At 38.0% G+C, this 17,996-nt stretch overlaps 1 protein-coding gene across 1 annotated transcript in view; it reads right to left on the bottom strand.

Annotated features, from left to right (window-relative positions):
- Nucleotides 1-181: 181 nt before the first annotated feature.
- dcst1 (DC-STAMP domain containing 1) overlaps nucleotides 182-17,996 on the bottom strand; it is a 21,828-nt gene continuing 4,013 nt past the window's right edge. The window contains exons 5-17 of the mRNA XM_051720295.1: nucleotides 16,656-16,784; nucleotides 16,278-16,417; nucleotides 12,803-12,974; nucleotides 12,517-12,660; nucleotides 12,260-12,381; nucleotides 11,895-12,049; nucleotides 11,536-11,635; nucleotides 11,370-11,465; nucleotides 10,719-10,845; nucleotides 8,815-8,931; nucleotides 6,240-6,382; nucleotides 4,348-4,458; nucleotides 182-553 (exon numbers count right to left, since the gene is read on the bottom strand). Coding sequence (XP_051576255.1) covers nucleotides 314-553; nucleotides 4,348-4,458; nucleotides 6,240-6,382; nucleotides 8,815-8,931; nucleotides 10,719-10,845; nucleotides 11,370-11,465; nucleotides 11,536-11,635; nucleotides 11,895-12,049; nucleotides 12,260-12,381; nucleotides 12,517-12,660; nucleotides 12,803-12,974; nucleotides 16,278-16,417; nucleotides 16,656-16,784 — 1,796 coding nt within the window. The 3' untranslated portion in view covers nucleotides 182-313. The remainder of the gene's footprint in view (nucleotides 554-4,347; nucleotides 4,459-6,239; nucleotides 6,383-8,814; nucleotides 8,932-10,718; nucleotides 10,846-11,369; nucleotides 11,466-11,535; nucleotides 11,636-11,894; nucleotides 12,050-12,259; nucleotides 12,382-12,516; nucleotides 12,661-12,802; nucleotides 12,975-16,277; nucleotides 16,418-16,655; nucleotides 16,785-17,996) is intronic.

Raw genomic sequence — 17,996 nt, 5'->3', positions numbered from 1 at the left:
TGGGTTTGGAACAATTTGAGGTTGAGTAAATGATGACAAAATTCAAATAATTTTTGGGTGAACTATCTCTTTAAGTACTCATTTTTAGCTTGCACTTTAGCAATAGCAATTCAATAATCCATACAAGAAATAAGACAAATGTTGAAATCTTTTTCTTTATCACTTATCAGAACTTCTCAGGTATCTTCGTTCATGCAATTTGGGACTGGGAAAACTTGTGAGGATGGGCGTGGATTGGCTGTGTGCTCTGTGTATACTGTATGTGTATGTAATGGTGTGCTTTGCTTGGAGCTGGGTTGATGTTCGGATCCCATTAACAGCCATAGTACACATCAGAATCAGAGCCGCTGTCTCGCAGCTCACACTGGTTATGAGTGAAACAAGCATAGCAGATGCTGTCGAGGTCCCTCCAACACTGTTGACAATAGATCACTGTGCAATCTGCAGAACTGCACTGGACAGCCTGGTTGTGCCTCACAAAGCCATCACACACACAGCACCAGTACAGCCTACAGCTCACACACTTCAGGGGACCAAACAGAACCAACAGCGCCTGAGGAGATAAGAGGAGGGAATTCAGTATTCAATCATACAGTAATATAGCAAAAGGATAAAGCCCATACTTTTTTATTTTGTGATTCCTGTGTCTTAAGTTATTTACCAGAGGATTACACTTGTCTATTGTACTACTCATGTGTCCCAGTGAAAAGTCAGCTGGAGAGGTGCGGCTACTGAAGAATGTTGTGATTGTGTGCTCACTTTGTCGGACAAATACAGTAATCTCCCACAAAACAGTTGCCAGTTTTTATATCAGGTGAATTGTTTTCTCAAGTCATTTTACTCATGAATTCCTTCTAATTGAACCTGAGCACATTGTCAGTGTGGTCTCATGCTTGTTTTATTTGTTTGTTCTCAAACTTTACTGAATTTATGACCTGCTCTGAGTGCTGCATTCTGTTCTACAAGAGCACTATTTTTAACAATCCCAGATTAAATTGAGCCTGTGAAAATGCTAAACGGTTTGTTTAAATTTAAATTAGGGCTGTCAATCAATTTAAAATTAATCAAATTGATTACATGATGTGCCGATTATTATTAAAATAAGTCACATATATCAATATTTACTGGAAAATACACCCAAATAAATATCATTAGCATATACAGTGGCAAGAATTAGCTGATTTCCTGAATTAATTGGTCATAAAATGTGATCTCATCTTCATCAAAGTCACAAGTATAGACAAACAATATGTGCTTAAGATAACAACACACAAACAATAATAATCTTTCATGTCTTTATTGAATACATCCCATTAAACATTCACAGTGCTGTGGAAAAAGTAAATGAACCCTTGGATTTAATAACTGGCCAATCTTCATTTGGCAGCAATAGCCTCAACCAAGCATTTCCGGTAGCTGAGGATTAGACCTGCACAACATTCAGAAGGAATTTTGGACCATTCTTCCTTACAGAACTGCTTCAGCTCAGCCATATTCTTAGGATGTCTGGTGTGAATGGCTCTCTTGTGCTCATTCCACAGCATCTCTATTGGGTTAAGATCTGGGCTCTGAATGGGCCACACCTAAAGGTGGATTTTCTTTTTCTGAAGCCATTCTATTGTTGATTTACTTCGATGTTTAAGGTCATTGCCCTGCTGCATCACCCAACCTCTACTGTGCTTAAGCTGGCGCACAGCTACCCTGACATTATCCTTTAGGAAGTCTTCATAAACTTGGGAAAACATTTTTCCCTCAATGATGGCCAGCGGTCCAGGCCCCGAAGCAGCAAAGCAGCCCCAAATCATGATGCTCCCTCCACCGCACTTCACCACTGGGATGAGGTTTTCTTGTTGGTATGCAGTACCCTTTTTATGCCATACATAGTGCTGCGTGTTCTTTTCAACCTTAGTTTCATCAGTCCACAAAACATTTTCCCAGTAGCATTGTGGAGTGTTAAGGTGGTCTTTGGCAAACTTCAGGCGCGCAGCAATGTTTTTGTTGGAAAGCAGCTGCTTCTTTCGTGGTGTCCTGCCATGGACACCATGCCTGTTTAATGTTTTCTGTATAGTAGACTAATGAACAGAGATGTTAACCAGTTCCAATTATTCCTTCAAGTCTTTAGATGTCACTTTTTTACCTCATTGAGCATCCTGCTGTGTGCCCTTTGAGTCATCTTGGCTGGACGGCCACCTCTAGGGAGAGTAGCCACAGTACTAAATCATCTCCATTTATATACAATTCGCCTAAATGTGGACAGATGAATATCTAAGCTCTTCGAGATAACTTCGTAACCATTTCCAGCTTCATGCAAAGCAACAATTCTTGATCACAGCTCTTCTGAGATCTCTTTTTTGCAAGGCATGGTCCATGTCAGCAGATGCTTCTTGTGAAATAGCAAACTCAAAATGTTTGAGTGCTTTTTATAAGTCAAAGTAGGTCTAACCCACACCTCCAATCTCGATTCATTATTTGGATGCCAGGTTTGCCAACTCCTGAGTCTAATTAGCTTTTGTTGACGTCATTAGCTTAGGACTTCACATACTTTTCCAAACTTACACTGTGAATGTTTGAATAATGTATTCAATATGTACAAGAACAATAAATAATTTGTGTTATTAGTTAAAACAGATTGTGTTTGTTCATTATTGTAACAGATAAAGATCAAACCAGATTTTAAGACAAATTTATAAATAAATGCAGGTAATTCCAAAGTATTCACATACTTTTTCTTGCCACTGTAACAATCAAACACATTACATCATATATTGTGGCAGCAGACAAGTAAAGCATTCAGACAATACACAGAGTGGCTTTAGAAGTAGAAATACTATTTGTTTTATTTCCATATCATTGAATATAACTATTATTGGCCTACTTCTGTCTGCACTATTTTTAATTGTTGCTCTTTGTGCTCTTGCATCAGACAGGTGCTTTTGGAGCATCTCGCTTTGGTTGCATTGTGTCTCACTAGTTTTCAGGATATTTAGTCATAAACGCTGTTTTTATAACGCTGTGTCAAGTTAAACGTAGTTTGAAACTTCTTGAGATCTCAGCATTCTGTTATTCTTGGTCCAGCTGTCGTTAATGGAATAGTTCACCCAAAAATGTTTATTCTCTCATCATTTACTCACCCTCATGCCATCCCAGATGTATGACTTTCTTTCTTTTGCAGAATGATTCTCTCGATTACACTTCCAAGTGCTTGACGCATGCGCAGAGCACTAGATGGCACTAAGAAGCTGGAGCTTGAAATCATGATCGCCAAGGAGACTGCTGATGTCAAGATATATAGTAAAAAAGGAGTTATATTTTGGTCTGTTCTTTCCCAAAACCGATTGAATCGCTTCAGCAGACATGGATTAAACCACTAGTCTTATGAATAACTTTAATGTTGGCTTTATGTACTTTTTGGAGCTTAAACATTTTGGTCATCATTCACTTGCATTATATGGACCTACAGAGCTGAGATATTCTTCAAAAAATCTTCACTTGTGTTCTGCAGAAGACGTACACAACTGGAATAGCATGAAGGTGTGTAAATGATGACAGAATGTAAATTTTTGGGTAAACTATTCCTTTAAGAGCACATTATCTGTGGAAGACTAAGCTGCCTGATCGTGTCTAGAAGGTAACCGTCCGGCTACACAAAGTCTCACGAGAGTCGCATGCATCGTTCACACACTGTGTTTATTGTGTGTATTTGGAATCCCACAGAAATCCTACACCTACCCCAGCCCCTAAACCTAATCCTTACCTTAACCCTACACTTAAATCGCTAACCCTAACCTTAGCAAGAGCAAATGAGACTCTCATGAGTCTTTGGCAGCTGGACAGTTATATTCTAGGCACTGTCGAGCTGCATGCTCTCGTTGGTTTGATGAGGTGTGTTGCCTGTACAGCTGGAGTTGCGCTGACTGCCCCCTACAGCCACAGATTTGCAAAAACATCAAGGTGGTGTCATCAAGCTTGAATTTCTCCAATTGTAGGAACATTCCTTATGAATAGTTAATTGTGTTTTTAATTGTGCTTCATTTTTTAATAACGTTATTTTTCATATCGTACTAAATTAACATGTTAAATTGACAGCCCTACTTAACATTTCAGGAATCTGCAAAAGTCTCAGTGGGGTCTTATGTATATTACATACATTTTTAAATGTTTGTTTTTGATTCCTAAGCCATTTGCATTGTCTTTTATAAAGGAGATTAGTTTCTGGATCTGTAGGTTGTAGAGAAAGAAGATCCGTCTCTTTTTTAAATTAACATGTTTAATTGACAGCCCTACTTTAAATTTCAGGAATCTGCAGAAGTCATGTTGTCTCAGTGGGGTCCTATGTATATTACATACATTTTTAAATGTTTGTTTTTGATTCCTCAGCCATCTGCGTTGTCTTTTGATAAAGGAGATTCGTTTCTGGATCTGTAGGTTGTAGAGGAAGAGGATCCGTCTCTTTTCTCTCTGCAAAGCAGGATATTGATAAGATGTGTCCATCCAGTAACATGCAGAAGAACATATCATGTTATTAGAGTAAATCCATGAAACACAGTGAGCCTGCATTTATTTACAAAAGCAAACTCCAACAAATATTTCATTAGTTTCAACCACTAAGTAAGGCTCCCAAACCTTGCAAACATTTTATTCTAAAATCAGTGCAAGCTGAACATTACAGAAAACAAGCTTCTTCAAGATTCTTTTCAGTTTGACTTTGGAGAAATTATGAGAAAGAGATAGGATGTAGATGTGTTTGAGGTTAACCTCTTCATGAATGAGGAAATACTTGTGGCACCACAATAGCTGAATCAGGCCTTACTGCGGGCCTGTAATCCCTCCCATGCCTGCACGGGCTGCAAATCTAATGCTATTACTGTAAAACCTCTTATCTTATTAGTGCTTTTACCACACATACACAGTAGAGAACACATATTTCTCCCAGTATGTGTGAAAAGTATCCTGCCTATCCACTGCATGCTGTGTCGACTCTTTGAACTTGCTGAATCAGGATATGTTACATTCGTGTCCAAACCGATTAAATTGCAGAACAGTTTCACATTATTTCAAGGAATAGTTCCTCATATTTTGCAAAAACAGCACAACACTGCGCAACTAAGCTAAGAACCCAGTCCTGGATGCAGTGTTTCTGCTTCTATTATTTCATTAGAAAGAATGAATATTAACCCCAAAAAATATAAGCATGCTCAGCTAAGAGTACTCAAAAACAGATAAAAAGTGCTTTCATGTAAATAACACTAATTACTTTAAAACATCTAAGAGATGTATCTTGTAAACTGGACCATTTCTGACATAAAAAACACTATGAAGTTTATATTAATTGGACAACTGGTGGTAAACCTAAACAATATCAGAGAAAGTAATTTTGCCTGTCATTGTGCTTTCAGTTTGTTTTGATTATGCTGGTTAGGAGAAGCCTTTTCCCCAAGCATTTGTCCAAGCCTTCCTCGAGCAAGAGCAAGGCAAAACAACAGCCTGCACAATAATAAATATTCTCCTATGTCTTTGTGAAATACACAGGTGGCAATTTACCTTGGTCAGTTTACTTAATGTCTCTAAAGACATATAGTAAGCTTATTAGGACTATTTAGGAGGAAAAATGACACAGAGTGTTCATACCACAAGTAATACATAACATAATAATATTCTAGATAATCTGATGAACTGACATTGAATTACAACACTTAAAAAAAAAAAAAAGAAAGACAGAAAATAAAATAAAAAAGTAAAACATTGATCTAAAAAAATGCATGTTTTTTGAAAGCCTTTGCACAATATGAAGAGATCACTAACTGAGTATTAGCTGGACATGTCATGACACACAACATTACCACAAGTCCAACACTATTATTTCTACATCTGTCTGGTATTTGTAATACTAAACATGATCAGTATTAGAAAGTGGCAGCACATGCAGAAGAGTGACTCATTTAAGCTCCTTAGCAAAATATGGCGGTTCTGGTGTTTATGAATGGCCAACAATGTGATTGATAAACACGCAGGAGAGCTGCACTTTTGTTTCTCCCATGTCTACCAGCATCTCTCTCCATTCAAACAAACCATCCACACAATAAAACTCCAAACAACCCATTCAGAGTCATTCATAGGGTTGCTGATCTACTGTATAGGGATGCTGAATTCAAAGTGGGACTCTTTTACTCTGAGGACGAAGGTAGGAATGTGGTACAGTGTTGATGTGCTAGCAGGGTTCATAGGGCAGTTGGTGTTACCTTAGGGAAATAAAAGGCAGTGATGACCCTACGCAGACGGTTTGTGTACACCTGCAGGCAGCACATGAGGCACATCAGTAACAGGGGGATAAGGATCCATAGGTAGTTTGACTGACTCAGAGCATGTGGCTGGGGCAAACAACCTAGACACACACAAATAAATACACTCTAAACATTCAGCAAGACAACTGCTAACATTATACTTACTCAGTAATTTTTTCCTCATTAAAAAACTCCTAAAGCCATGAATTGTAATTTTGTGATATATGTAGGAAATCATGACCACTCACATTAAAATGAACACTCCAGTCATATCAGTAACATTATAAAAGTTGTTTTATTCTATATGGAGAGGTTCTGCACATGGGGGCTGCCATTTAAGAATCACATGACCAGCCAAATATTACTGGCTTAATCTCAGTAACCACCCTGTTATTTAACACTTTCACTCATTGATTAAAGTAATCTTGGCTGGCTGTGAATAGTACTGAATTTCTACAATGGCATTGATTTTAAAGGAGTAAATTTTTTATTTAATGTTTCCTCTTGAAAACAAACCGTAATTTATCTTTCACAACCATTTTTGACCCTCTCTCTGACCCTTAGAATTAAATGGTCTGTCTTTTGCTACTTTGCTTTAAGAAATGCCTCCTTTGCATGTGCTCACACTCAGTAAGATAGCTATGGAAGTTCCAAGTAAGTTGTATTTGCCTTTGTTATTTGGTTTCAGTGTGTTTTGTTTTTGGACTGGTGAGGAAGTTTTGAGTCCTTAAAGTTGCAGCATGTTTTCAGAGACATCAAAGAAAGTTTTAGATTCTTCATGATATAATAAGGGTGTAATGAGACTGTGCAGACAATGTGCCTTAAAGAGATAGTTCACCCAAAAATGAACACTCTCATCATTTATTCACCCTCTTGTCATCCCAGATGTATATGACTTTCTTCTGCTGAACACAAATGAAGATTTTTAGAAGAATATCTCAGGTGTGGGTCAATATTGATAAACAGATAAATATTTAAGTCAATTTTTACTATGCCCAGTAGGTGGCTATATGCATGAAGAATGCAAATCGCCAAAAACAAAAGAAGAAGAATGTGGAAGTGAAAGTGAAAGTGGAGACTGATAGTAAAAATTGACATAAATGTTGTTAAATTTGTATCTCACACACACCTATCATATCGCTTCAGAAGATATGGATCAAATCACTGGAGTCATATGGATTGCTTTTATGCTCCCTTTATGTGCTTTCTGGAGCTTGAAAATGTTGGTCACCATTCACTTGCATTGTGAGGACCTACAGAGCTGAGATATTCTTTAAAAATCTTCGTTTGTGTTCAGCAGAAAAAAGAAAGTTATACACATCTGGGATAGCATGAGAGTGAGTAAATAATGAGATAATTTTCATTTTGGGGTGAACTATACCTTTAAACCACTTGTTTAAAAATATCATTATCTTTGTATGACTGTATGTAGCCTAATAAACCGTCAGGAAATTGTGGTAAATTTTGCACAAAGCTGAAGAAAATATTCCACTTCATGAAAGTTTATTTTGACAGATGAGTCTCAGATGATATGTAACAAATAGACATGGATAACTAAAGTGATTAAAGATAATGGTTCGGATCAGATTTGATCAGGTTACACAGCAAGTAAATGGAGTGCAATGGCTGAAAGAGCGCCTGACTGATCTGTCTATGTTATCTGGCATGTGTCCCGTCATGCCTGCCATGTTATAAATAGTCCTCTCATTAGCCAGTCTGTGTGTGTACTGCCATGTGCCTACAGGTCTAGATCAAACCTATTCGGATGAGACACACAGACACAATCAGAGCTTTGAATTTAACTCTGATCAGATTAAACATGCAGCCAGACCAAAGACGTCACTTGGCCTCAGAAGATAACGACTGTATCATTGTGCAAACGGTCACCTGTACAAGGCAACACAGAGTACATTAACAAGCTTTCTTTTTCATTAATAAAAACTGGTGTAACTACTCACTGTGCTGTTCATGTCTTCAGAACTCTAGGAAAATGAAATAAATAATTCAAGCAAGCAAAGGAAAATTCTGTCATCATTTACTCACCCTTATGTTGTTCAAAATCTTTATTACTTTTTTCCGCAGAACACAAAAGGAGATTATAAGCAGAATGATAACCTCAGTCACTATTCACATTCATTGAATCTTTTTTCCATACAATAAAAGTGAATGGTGACTGAAATTGAACATTCTGCCAAACATCTCTTTTTGTGTTCCACAGAAAAAATCTTATGGGTTTGGAACAACATAGTTGTGAAAAAAGGAAGACAGAATTTTCCTTTTGGGGTGTGCTTTGCCTTTAAGGAACCAAATATTTTAGTAATTATATTTTGAAGGAGAAGCCATTAGATTCTGATTCCATCTCTGGCTTCTCAAGTAATGAGCAAACAATTTATTAATTTAAACCCCCATTAGCTGTGATTAATCTGAGATGGCTGCTGTGGTACATGGGCAAGGGTTGCTACAACAAACATAGAGAGTGAATTTTAAGATACAAAGGCATTATCTCTGGCATAGAGAATGGTAGTCAACCTACGCAAATTACTGGATTCAACATCAAGATTGGAGGAGGTGTTGAAGGCACCAATGGTTTTCCGCAAAAGTCTGGCTAACATGGAATCTCCCCCGATCACAATGTCTGTGTGATGAACACCTTCGGAAATAGAGGTATAGAGAGAAAATAAATATATTATTTTACTTCAGTTAAAGCACAAATATTCTAGAGGCACATGACTAAATATATTTACATCAATTTTAATCAAGAAAAACACTTTGCTGTATTTGTGTCTGTGTTTGTTTGTGCTTACTATTAGGGATGTCGCGATTATACGGTTTCACTCTTAACCGCGATTAAAAATGTCACAGTTAATTTAATCTTAAGAAATTAGAACCTATGGTTAAAAAACGTGAAATGTTTTATTTACATGTAGCAAAAATATTATAATATCTAAATATATAATATAAAAGAGTTTTTCGGTGTAACTAAATGTGATAATCCCTTGTGCTTGGGTGGTTATTGCAGCTGTTACTATGGTTCCACATGGTGCTTTGCCAGGTACCGAAGACTGAACGTGAACTTTCAGTTCACTTGAAACTGGGACTACACACAAACTCCAAAATATAACAGAGCAATTCAATCTACCAGAATCATATCCAACAAAAAGCAACTTAAATTGGCTGTTTGGGAGCATTTGAATGACTAAAGGTTACTGAAGACGATGGATGTAAAACATGCAAACAAAAGTCAGGTACACATCCTGCAAATGAGACATGGTAGTCCACTAGTCGCCCAACAACAAACTAGTGAGTTTAATTTTTTTTAGCTATGATGCTTTTAAAGGGGTCATGACATGAGGAATTACATTTTGCTTGATCTTTTGAGATATAAGAGGCCATTTTACTATAAAAAAAAAAAAAAAAAAAAAAAACATACTATAAGTTTTAGAACTGCAAAAAAAGCATTTGGTGAAACCAAGCTGTCAAAAAAAATGACTCATTTTCTACTTCCTCCACATTGTGACGTCACACTGTGGTAGACATTTGTATCTGACCGCCTCAACAACAACACATCAACGCCCACTTTACGTTTAGTCACTTCCATAGCCCACCCAGTAGCGGTGCGCAGTGAGATGGCAAATAGAGAGAGCAGGTCAGTCAAGAGCAGAGAGCCAATCAGAACAGTGGTCGTTTACCAACAAGTCTTAAAGGAGAAGCAGCACCAAAACTAAGCGTTTCTGACAGAGGGTCAGAATGAGGGTCTACAATTATCATGTTTTACAAACATATGACTGTTTTTTTGTGCAAAAAACTATACTTATATTATAAGTCAACCTTAAGGAACATATTAAAATAATAAAATAAGGCATGCCATGACCCTTTTAAAGGGATGAATTGAGAGAAGCAACTTTTCTGAATGTTTAAGTGTGCTGAGCATTTGCGTGTAGTTACTATCAGCATGGTAAACTTTGTGAAGTTGCATCTTCATTGTCATTATACTGAAAACATGCTTTAAGCAATTTTCCTATTATTATGCATAGTCCACAGGTTTATTTGTGAGTTGTTGAGGACAGATTTTTATAGAAACTGTTGCTGATTCTTTATTGTGGGGTGCTTTAATAAACTTGAATAAATTGTCGCAGAAGATGCCGTCAACTACATGTTTGTGCACCCACAATAATCTTACAGTTATGCACTTTTGAAGCAACTCCAAGCACCCTGATTACATTGAATTGCATCATTCTGCCTCCTATTTATTTGTTGTGTATTTATCAGTTTTCCTATCTAGAGCTGCACTTAGCATCCATATATCCCTAAGAAACATGTCCACTAACACGTTTAATTGTTATATGATATTATTTTTTTATATTTTTTATCTCAGTGCTGTTGCATAATAAGAGAATGTGCAAATAATCCCCCCAAAAAAACACAATTTACACTTACTAGTAATGGAGTACTTGGTGAAGGTGTGTCTCCGGATGAGGTCAAAGATGTTGTAAAGGATTCCATCAACGGCAAGGAGAATACACACAAGCAGAGCCAGAGACACAACCTGCAGGAAGCCTACAATCTGCACGAGAGACACATACTTTCAGAACCAAAATCACCCTCAAGGTTTAAAGGTGAAGTGTCTATCAAAAAACGGCTTGTCTGTTTTTGTATCCCAACTAGCCCAACACAACAACACTGGCTCAAACAATTGCGTGAGTTTGGGGATGGAACTGTCTGTTAATCTGAACCAATGGAAGACAAGGGTAGATCGGAAGACTTGTTTGAAAACAACCATTATTTTTGCAATTTAGTTTGGTACCACTAAAGGGAATTAAATTACACACTTCACCTTAAAGAAATAGTACACCCAAAAAAAGATGCAATGAAAGTGAATGACTGAGACTGTGAGTCCCTAACATGCTGCCTAACACCCCTAACATCTCTTTTGAGGGAACTATTAATGTAACTCTTGTAAGCTTCACTATAGATACACATATACTGTACTCAACCAGCGTGAACATTAGATCATCATCTGACTTGGTCTAAGTGGATTACATGCTCAACACCTGGACCATAAAAGCATACTGCCCTAAAATACAGTACCACAGGAGTGAGCTCGCCAGAGTGGATAGATAAGCTCCAAGGGTTGATCAAACTCTCTTGCTCTGCTTTCTTCAGTGGCAGCAAATGTCTTTTTCCCTGAAACAGATTTCAAATCAGTGCAAACCCACATATGGATCAGCAATCTGGAAGTAAGGTTTTAACTTACAGCTCTCATTCTACGGGAATCAATCTGTCTAAAGTAGGTTGTAATGTATACATTGTCAAAGCGAATGTCTCTGCAATACTGACGAACATATCCAAATGCTCTGCAAACAAAATGAAAGGACAAACAAACTATAATGAACATCATTTTGAACAGTTTTATCTTCATAAACATAAGAAAATAAGAAAATAAGCTGCCTAAAAAGAAATGAAAAGGTTTGTTAAACTAATTTAAAAACTGTTTACATATAAAAAAACAATTTCTACAAGGTACTTTGTTAATAGAAGTGACACTATATATATACACACCATAAATGCAAGTATATGCAACTGAACAATGTTAGAGGGAAAAGGAGAACTTACGAGGTAAACACAGTGATGAAGGTGAAGGAGAGAAGGAACTGAATCACCTCTGCTATTTTCTCAGCGATATCTGTTTTCTCCTGAAACACGCGGACTAGCTCCTTAGAAAAATCCTCGAGGACGTTCACTCCAAACACTGACTGCTGCTCCAATTTCTTGGTTATTTCAAAGGAAGGAAAGTAATTGTTGTGTAAAAGTTGTTGCACATCATTGCTTTCTAGTCAATGGTTGCTGCTTCTCAAAACACGTTTTATGTTGTCTCAATAAGCTGAAAATGGATAGCCCGCAGAAATTAGATATATGACAAAAAACACAACAGAAACCCAAGTGCATTTGTTGTTGTTTTGCCCAATGGTTTGTTGCACCTGAAGTACCACATTGGTGGTGAAGTGCTCCGCAAGTCTGTTGATGGAGTAATTGAGTTTGTCGAAGGTCTGACCAAAGTTTCCCTCAACTGGGATCTTCTCTTTGCACCACGGGGACATCACTGAAAGACAACCATCTCTGAATATCCTTGGAACCTTTTAACTGATTGTTGAGATAGTTAACAAAATACTGCTAGAAGCTGATTTAGAGCTCTGATCTGTTCTGAGTACTGAAGGCAACATTATATAAATCTTACATCTCATGGTATCACACAGAAAGTGGAATTTCATAGGTACACAGAGGAAGTGGTTGATAAGAGGGGCTTGAATGATGTTCATGCACTCTTCCCACTTATCGCTGAACCAATCCTGACACCGGCCAATTCCCTGCTCCACCACGTCTGTTTCACAAAACATTTAGCATATGCAAAAAAAGCACTTTGTTTTATAATGTATGTTCATTAAGCACAACCAAAACTTAAAAAGGTTCTAAAAACAATAACACAGTGAATAATTTGCTGCTGTCTTGTCATTTACACTTACAGTCACAACGTGCCCTGGTCTTCACTACATACTCCTCCTGGGTGCTGTTGGCAGTGCGGACAGACTCCTTACCAATAGAGTCATATCCGTACTGACCCATTACCTCATCACGAATTTTCTGGAACTTTCTGCTAATGTTTTGCGCCTCTTTCTCAAACTCCTTACTGTCATGCTAAGGGGAGGGCATTAATGAGACACATTTGTGGCAATGATTTTCTTGATTCATATTGGCTGTTTACTTGTAGTAGTCATACATTTTTGTACATGAACTTCAGGTAAACAAACAATTGCTTTCCCACTGAGAGCAAAGATGCCAAGAGGGTTGCACAGTGCATGTAATTATTTAGTAGAATGTACCTGCCTGATATTTACTGTAAAAGTAATAAACATTTCTGTCATCATTTACACAACCATATGTTGTCTTTCACATCTGTTCTATTTCCTCCTGCACCTCCTGTCCCTCTGAGATCAAAATCACCTTAAAACATATTTAAATCTTGTAGGTAACAAATGTCTAATTATATGTCTGGCTATTCATGTTTCATATAATATCATTGAAAATATCTCAGTGTGACTGATATGAAGGTCTCATTACCTTAACTGTATAATACATGTGTGGAAGCAAGGGCGTGGTCGAGTGTTCGTCTGGGGAGAGAGGAAGCGTTAAGGGCTTTCACCTGAGATGAATTGCTGGTAATTGCTGTTTCTATGTTCACAGTGAGAGACGGGGGGAAACAAAAGGGGCCAGTCCCTAGAGTGATGGGGAGAGAGAGCCGAACCTGCACGTGTGTGTGTGTGTCATTGCAGCCAGCATTTCAGTTGAACATTTTTTATATAAACCTTATCTTTGGGTTGGATTCATCATCTCCTGCTTCCTTATTCCTTAGAACTTGTTACACTGGTGCCGAAACACAGGAATAGAGGAAGAAGGATACACTGTCAAGGAGCCGTTGCCGCTTGAGGAAGTCTTCTGGTCCCTCGCCAGCATCCACCAGGGCCAACACCAGGACTCATGGATCTTTGGATAGAGCAGCAACAGCATTTTGAGGCGCTCCTTCGGGTGCAAGAGGGGGCGGCCGCCGCGTCTCCAGCAACAGTGCACCCCCACGTGTTGCTCACCAAGAGGCATACCTTGAGCTCTTCGAGCACACCGCCGAAGCTCTGAAGTGGCCGCCGGAACAGTGGGCGGTGCATCTTCTGCCACTGCTGACTGGGGAAGCCCAGATCATGGTGCAACAACTTCCGGTCGCCAACCTCCTAGACTACTCAGTGCTGAGATAAAAATCCATCTTGCAACGGGTTGGCCGCAGCCCAGAAGAACACCGCCAGTGCATCCGCTCCTTGACGCTGAGCGAGGTCGGCCGCCCGTTTGCCTTTGCCCAGCAGCTCCGTGACGCCTGCCGGCGGTGGGTGCTGGCTAAGGAGGACAGCAACGCCGATGATGGAAGGGGATTGCCGAAGGGGATGGCCAAGTGGGTCCAGTGCCACTAACCGGCGTCGCTGGATGAAGTGGTCCAGCTGGCGGAAGACTATCTGGCAGCGTATCCGGGGGCTGGCGCATCCCACGCCCTTTCTCCCTCCCCCTGTTCTCTGGTGTCATCCTCCCCTGCCCTTAGGGAATTCCCGGTAGGGGAATTTTATGTCATTGGCTCGATTCATATTTACCTGACTAATAAATTGTTAAACTTGATTCTATTCTGACTTATTCAGAAATTCTTGCCTTTAGCATATTATGTTAAGTCCTTGTTGACACAAATCTGCAATCAGTGTTAGTACAAACTAACGGCTCAGCATTGACAGAGCATCGGGCATGTCTTCTGAGACCTTTGCTTTTTGGCTAACTATTCGGCATTTACTAAGTGTACTAGACTGTAGGGACTGAATATAACCATTATTTTAGAACAAAAAATTTTGGTCGACTCGCTTAGTCATTACCTCTGATTACTGTTAACATTTATGGTAGCATTGGCAGCCTATCCAGATAGTATTAGTCACTCCTTCGGAGAGTAGTGTTATTTTAATTAAGTGTATGCAGATATAGGGGGACTAAACAAAACTATTATTCAGAAAAAAGTATGCAGGGAGCAACTTGTCTGAATAGTATTAGTCAATTACCTCTGGATAATGACCCAAAATTGGCCAGTTTGTGGAATGATCATGTATAATCCGGCTGGTGCGTAGACTCTATGAACAGGAATCCAAAAGAACGAGTGCAATGTAAAAGTATAGAATTAACTAGAATAATCACGTATCCTAATCTATATAAGATCTCAATTGATGATCAATAACAATTGGAATCTCTAAATTTGAGATCTAATATAATTGGAGTCAGATTAAATTATTAATGGAGTCAGATTAGGTCGTAACTAAATCAAATTGTTATGACGCTACAGCTACACACATACAAAAAAGACAAACGTGCAGATACCTTCACCACTTCACTGGATTCTGCCATTGGGCCAGCAAGGTGGAATTTTCATTCATTGCATCTTTTCCATGCAACTGGAATGCAGTAAATGGTGCCTGGGGGGTCTAACATTCTACCTAATATTCCCTTAAAGGAATAGTTTGCCCAAAAATGAAAATTCTCTCATCATTTATTCACCCTCATGCCATCCCAGATGTGTGTGAATTTCTTTCTTCTGTTGAACACAAAGACTTTTAGAAGAATATCTCTGGTCTGTAGGTCCATACAATACAAACGAATGGTGACCAAAATTTTGAAGCTCCAAAAGGACATAAAGGTACCATAAAGGTAATCCATAAGACTCCAGTGGTTAAATCCATGTCTTCAGAAGCAATATAATAGGTGTGGGTGAGAAACAGATCAATATTTTGTTACTATCAATCTCCACTTTCACTTTCTTCTTCTTTAGTTTTTGTTGATTTTTTATTTTTTTCTGCATATCGCCACCTACTGGGCAGGGAGGAGAATTTATGGTAAAAAAGGACTTAAATATTAATCTGTTTCTCACCCACACCTATCATATCGCTTCTGAAGATATACAGTAGATTTAACCACTGGAGTCACATGGATTACTTTTATGCTGCTTTTATGTGCATTTTGGATCTTCAAAATATTGGTACCCATTCACTTGCATTGTGAGGACCCACAGAACTGAGATATTCCACTAAAAATCTCTGTTTATGTTTAGCAGAAGAAAGTCATATATATCTGGGATAGCATGAGGGTGAGTAAATGATGAGAGAATTTTCATTTTTGGGTGAACTATCCCTTTAATATTCATATAGTTTTGAAACAACATGAGGAGGTGAGTGTATGATGACAGAATTTCCATTTTGGGGTAAACTATCCTATTAATTATGTGGAGCAGAAATACTTACTGCTTTTTTCCAGAAAAAAACTTTTATGGAAATTACACAAACACCAGTTGTGACTAATTTAACATTTGTACGTACAAGCAAACTTCACAATTCTTTATGCTGTATATTCAAACTCAGTGTCAGGACTCACCACTATCTCCTGCACTACTTGCACATAAGGCTCTGTCACCATTCTCCACATCACCTTGCTGTGTGCGATCTGCAGTTCGATGTTACAGCCCATGGACAAGGCCACATTCTGCACATTCTGCTGGATATTTGCAATGGGGCCTGATGGGAAGAGCACTGGTAATGGGGTGGATCAACTGTAGGCTAATGACTCTCTCATTCAAAATTAGAAATCAACGTTTCTTTGCTTCGTTTCGATAATGTCAGTATGAGTTCAATAAATAGATAACAACACATAACAAATGCATATCAATAAATGCATATTCATGAGGGAGTCACCACAGTTTAATCATCACCAGACAGTTCTGTTTATGTTTCTGTACTTGTTTCTGGGATTTACCTTGGTAGAGTCCATGCAGGACAAAAATCATCAGGAATGCCCGACCTTTTGAGCCAAGCATACTAGGAAACATCAAGAGGACTGAGCAGCGGAACAGTGAGGAAAACATGCCTCCAAGAATACATACGCCTGCACACACCACAAAATTGAATGCAGAAACACCTGTAAGTTCAAATTTGCCACCTAAATCCTGTAATTTGTAACTTAAAAGAATATTCTGCATTTAGTACAAGTCAAGCTCAATCGACAGCATTTGTGGCATAATATTGATTACCACAAAAATTAATTTTGACTTGCCCCTCCTTTTCTTAAAAAAAAAAAAAAAAAGCAAAAATCTGGGTTACAGTGAGGCACTTACCGTGGAGGTGAATGGGGCCAATCCATGAATTTTAAAATATTCACTATTTCAAAAGTATAACCACAACACATAAACAATATGCGTGTTTACATGATTATCGAGTGATAAAATTGCTTACTAGCCTTTTGTGTGTAAAGTTATATCCAATTTTACAACTTCACTGCCATGACAATGTAATGTCAACAAACCCTAAAACCCTAAAATGACTGTAAAAATTACTATTTAAACAACTTTACAGCTCAAATAATACATGAGTTTTAACAGAATTAATTGAAGTGCTTTTACAAAATTGTAAGCTTCACATTTCTGCCTTTTAATACAAAAATTGACCACATTCACTTCTATTGTAAGTGCCTCAATGTACACAGCAAAATCTGTGTACTCAAAATAACACTATCGGTTTTGATTTCAGCACTTTGAAAGTGTCTCATGGGGTCCACTCCGAATAGAGTTATTTTAACACTTTTTAAAGTGTTGGCACATTGACACTGTAATCGAGTTAACATTGACTCTTTGCATAGTACACAACACTTACTAGTCTAAAATAATTTTTACACTGGTGTGGGTTGTTAAAAATTAGTGTAATTTGTTAACTCATAATAGTGTTCTCCATTTTAATCCTATATGGTGTAAATTTGGTATTATACAAAAATTACCAGGTTTATTTTATTTTATTTTTTTCCAAACATGTGCACCACATTTAATAAGTCTAAACATTCAACAGTCATTTTTCCAAAATGTAGCAATATGGCATGCTCAGTTATCAGTCTCATTAGAATATGTTTTATCAAAGGGTTTAAAATAGGCTGTTCAATGAATGTAACAAAAGTTGTCATTATGCACCTACTGTATATACATTATGCATGGAAGTGTTTATCAAAGTACAGTTTACCGTATCTATGCTTTTAACAATAGTACTATATTGTTAAACAATAGGAGATCATGGGATGTCATCACTGTGTAACCAAGATTTTAGCATTTTT

This window comes from Myxocyprinus asiaticus, chromosome 16 (assembly GCF_019703515.2).
Source record: "Myxocyprinus asiaticus isolate MX2 ecotype Aquarium Trade chromosome 16, UBuf_Myxa_2, whole genome shotgun sequence".
In the NCBI taxonomy this organism is placed as follows: domain Eukaryota; kingdom Metazoa; phylum Chordata; class Actinopteri; order Cypriniformes; family Catostomidae; genus Myxocyprinus; species Myxocyprinus asiaticus.
Note: the sequence above shows the minus strand (reverse complement) of the source record. Positions and strands in the feature narration are given on the sequence as shown.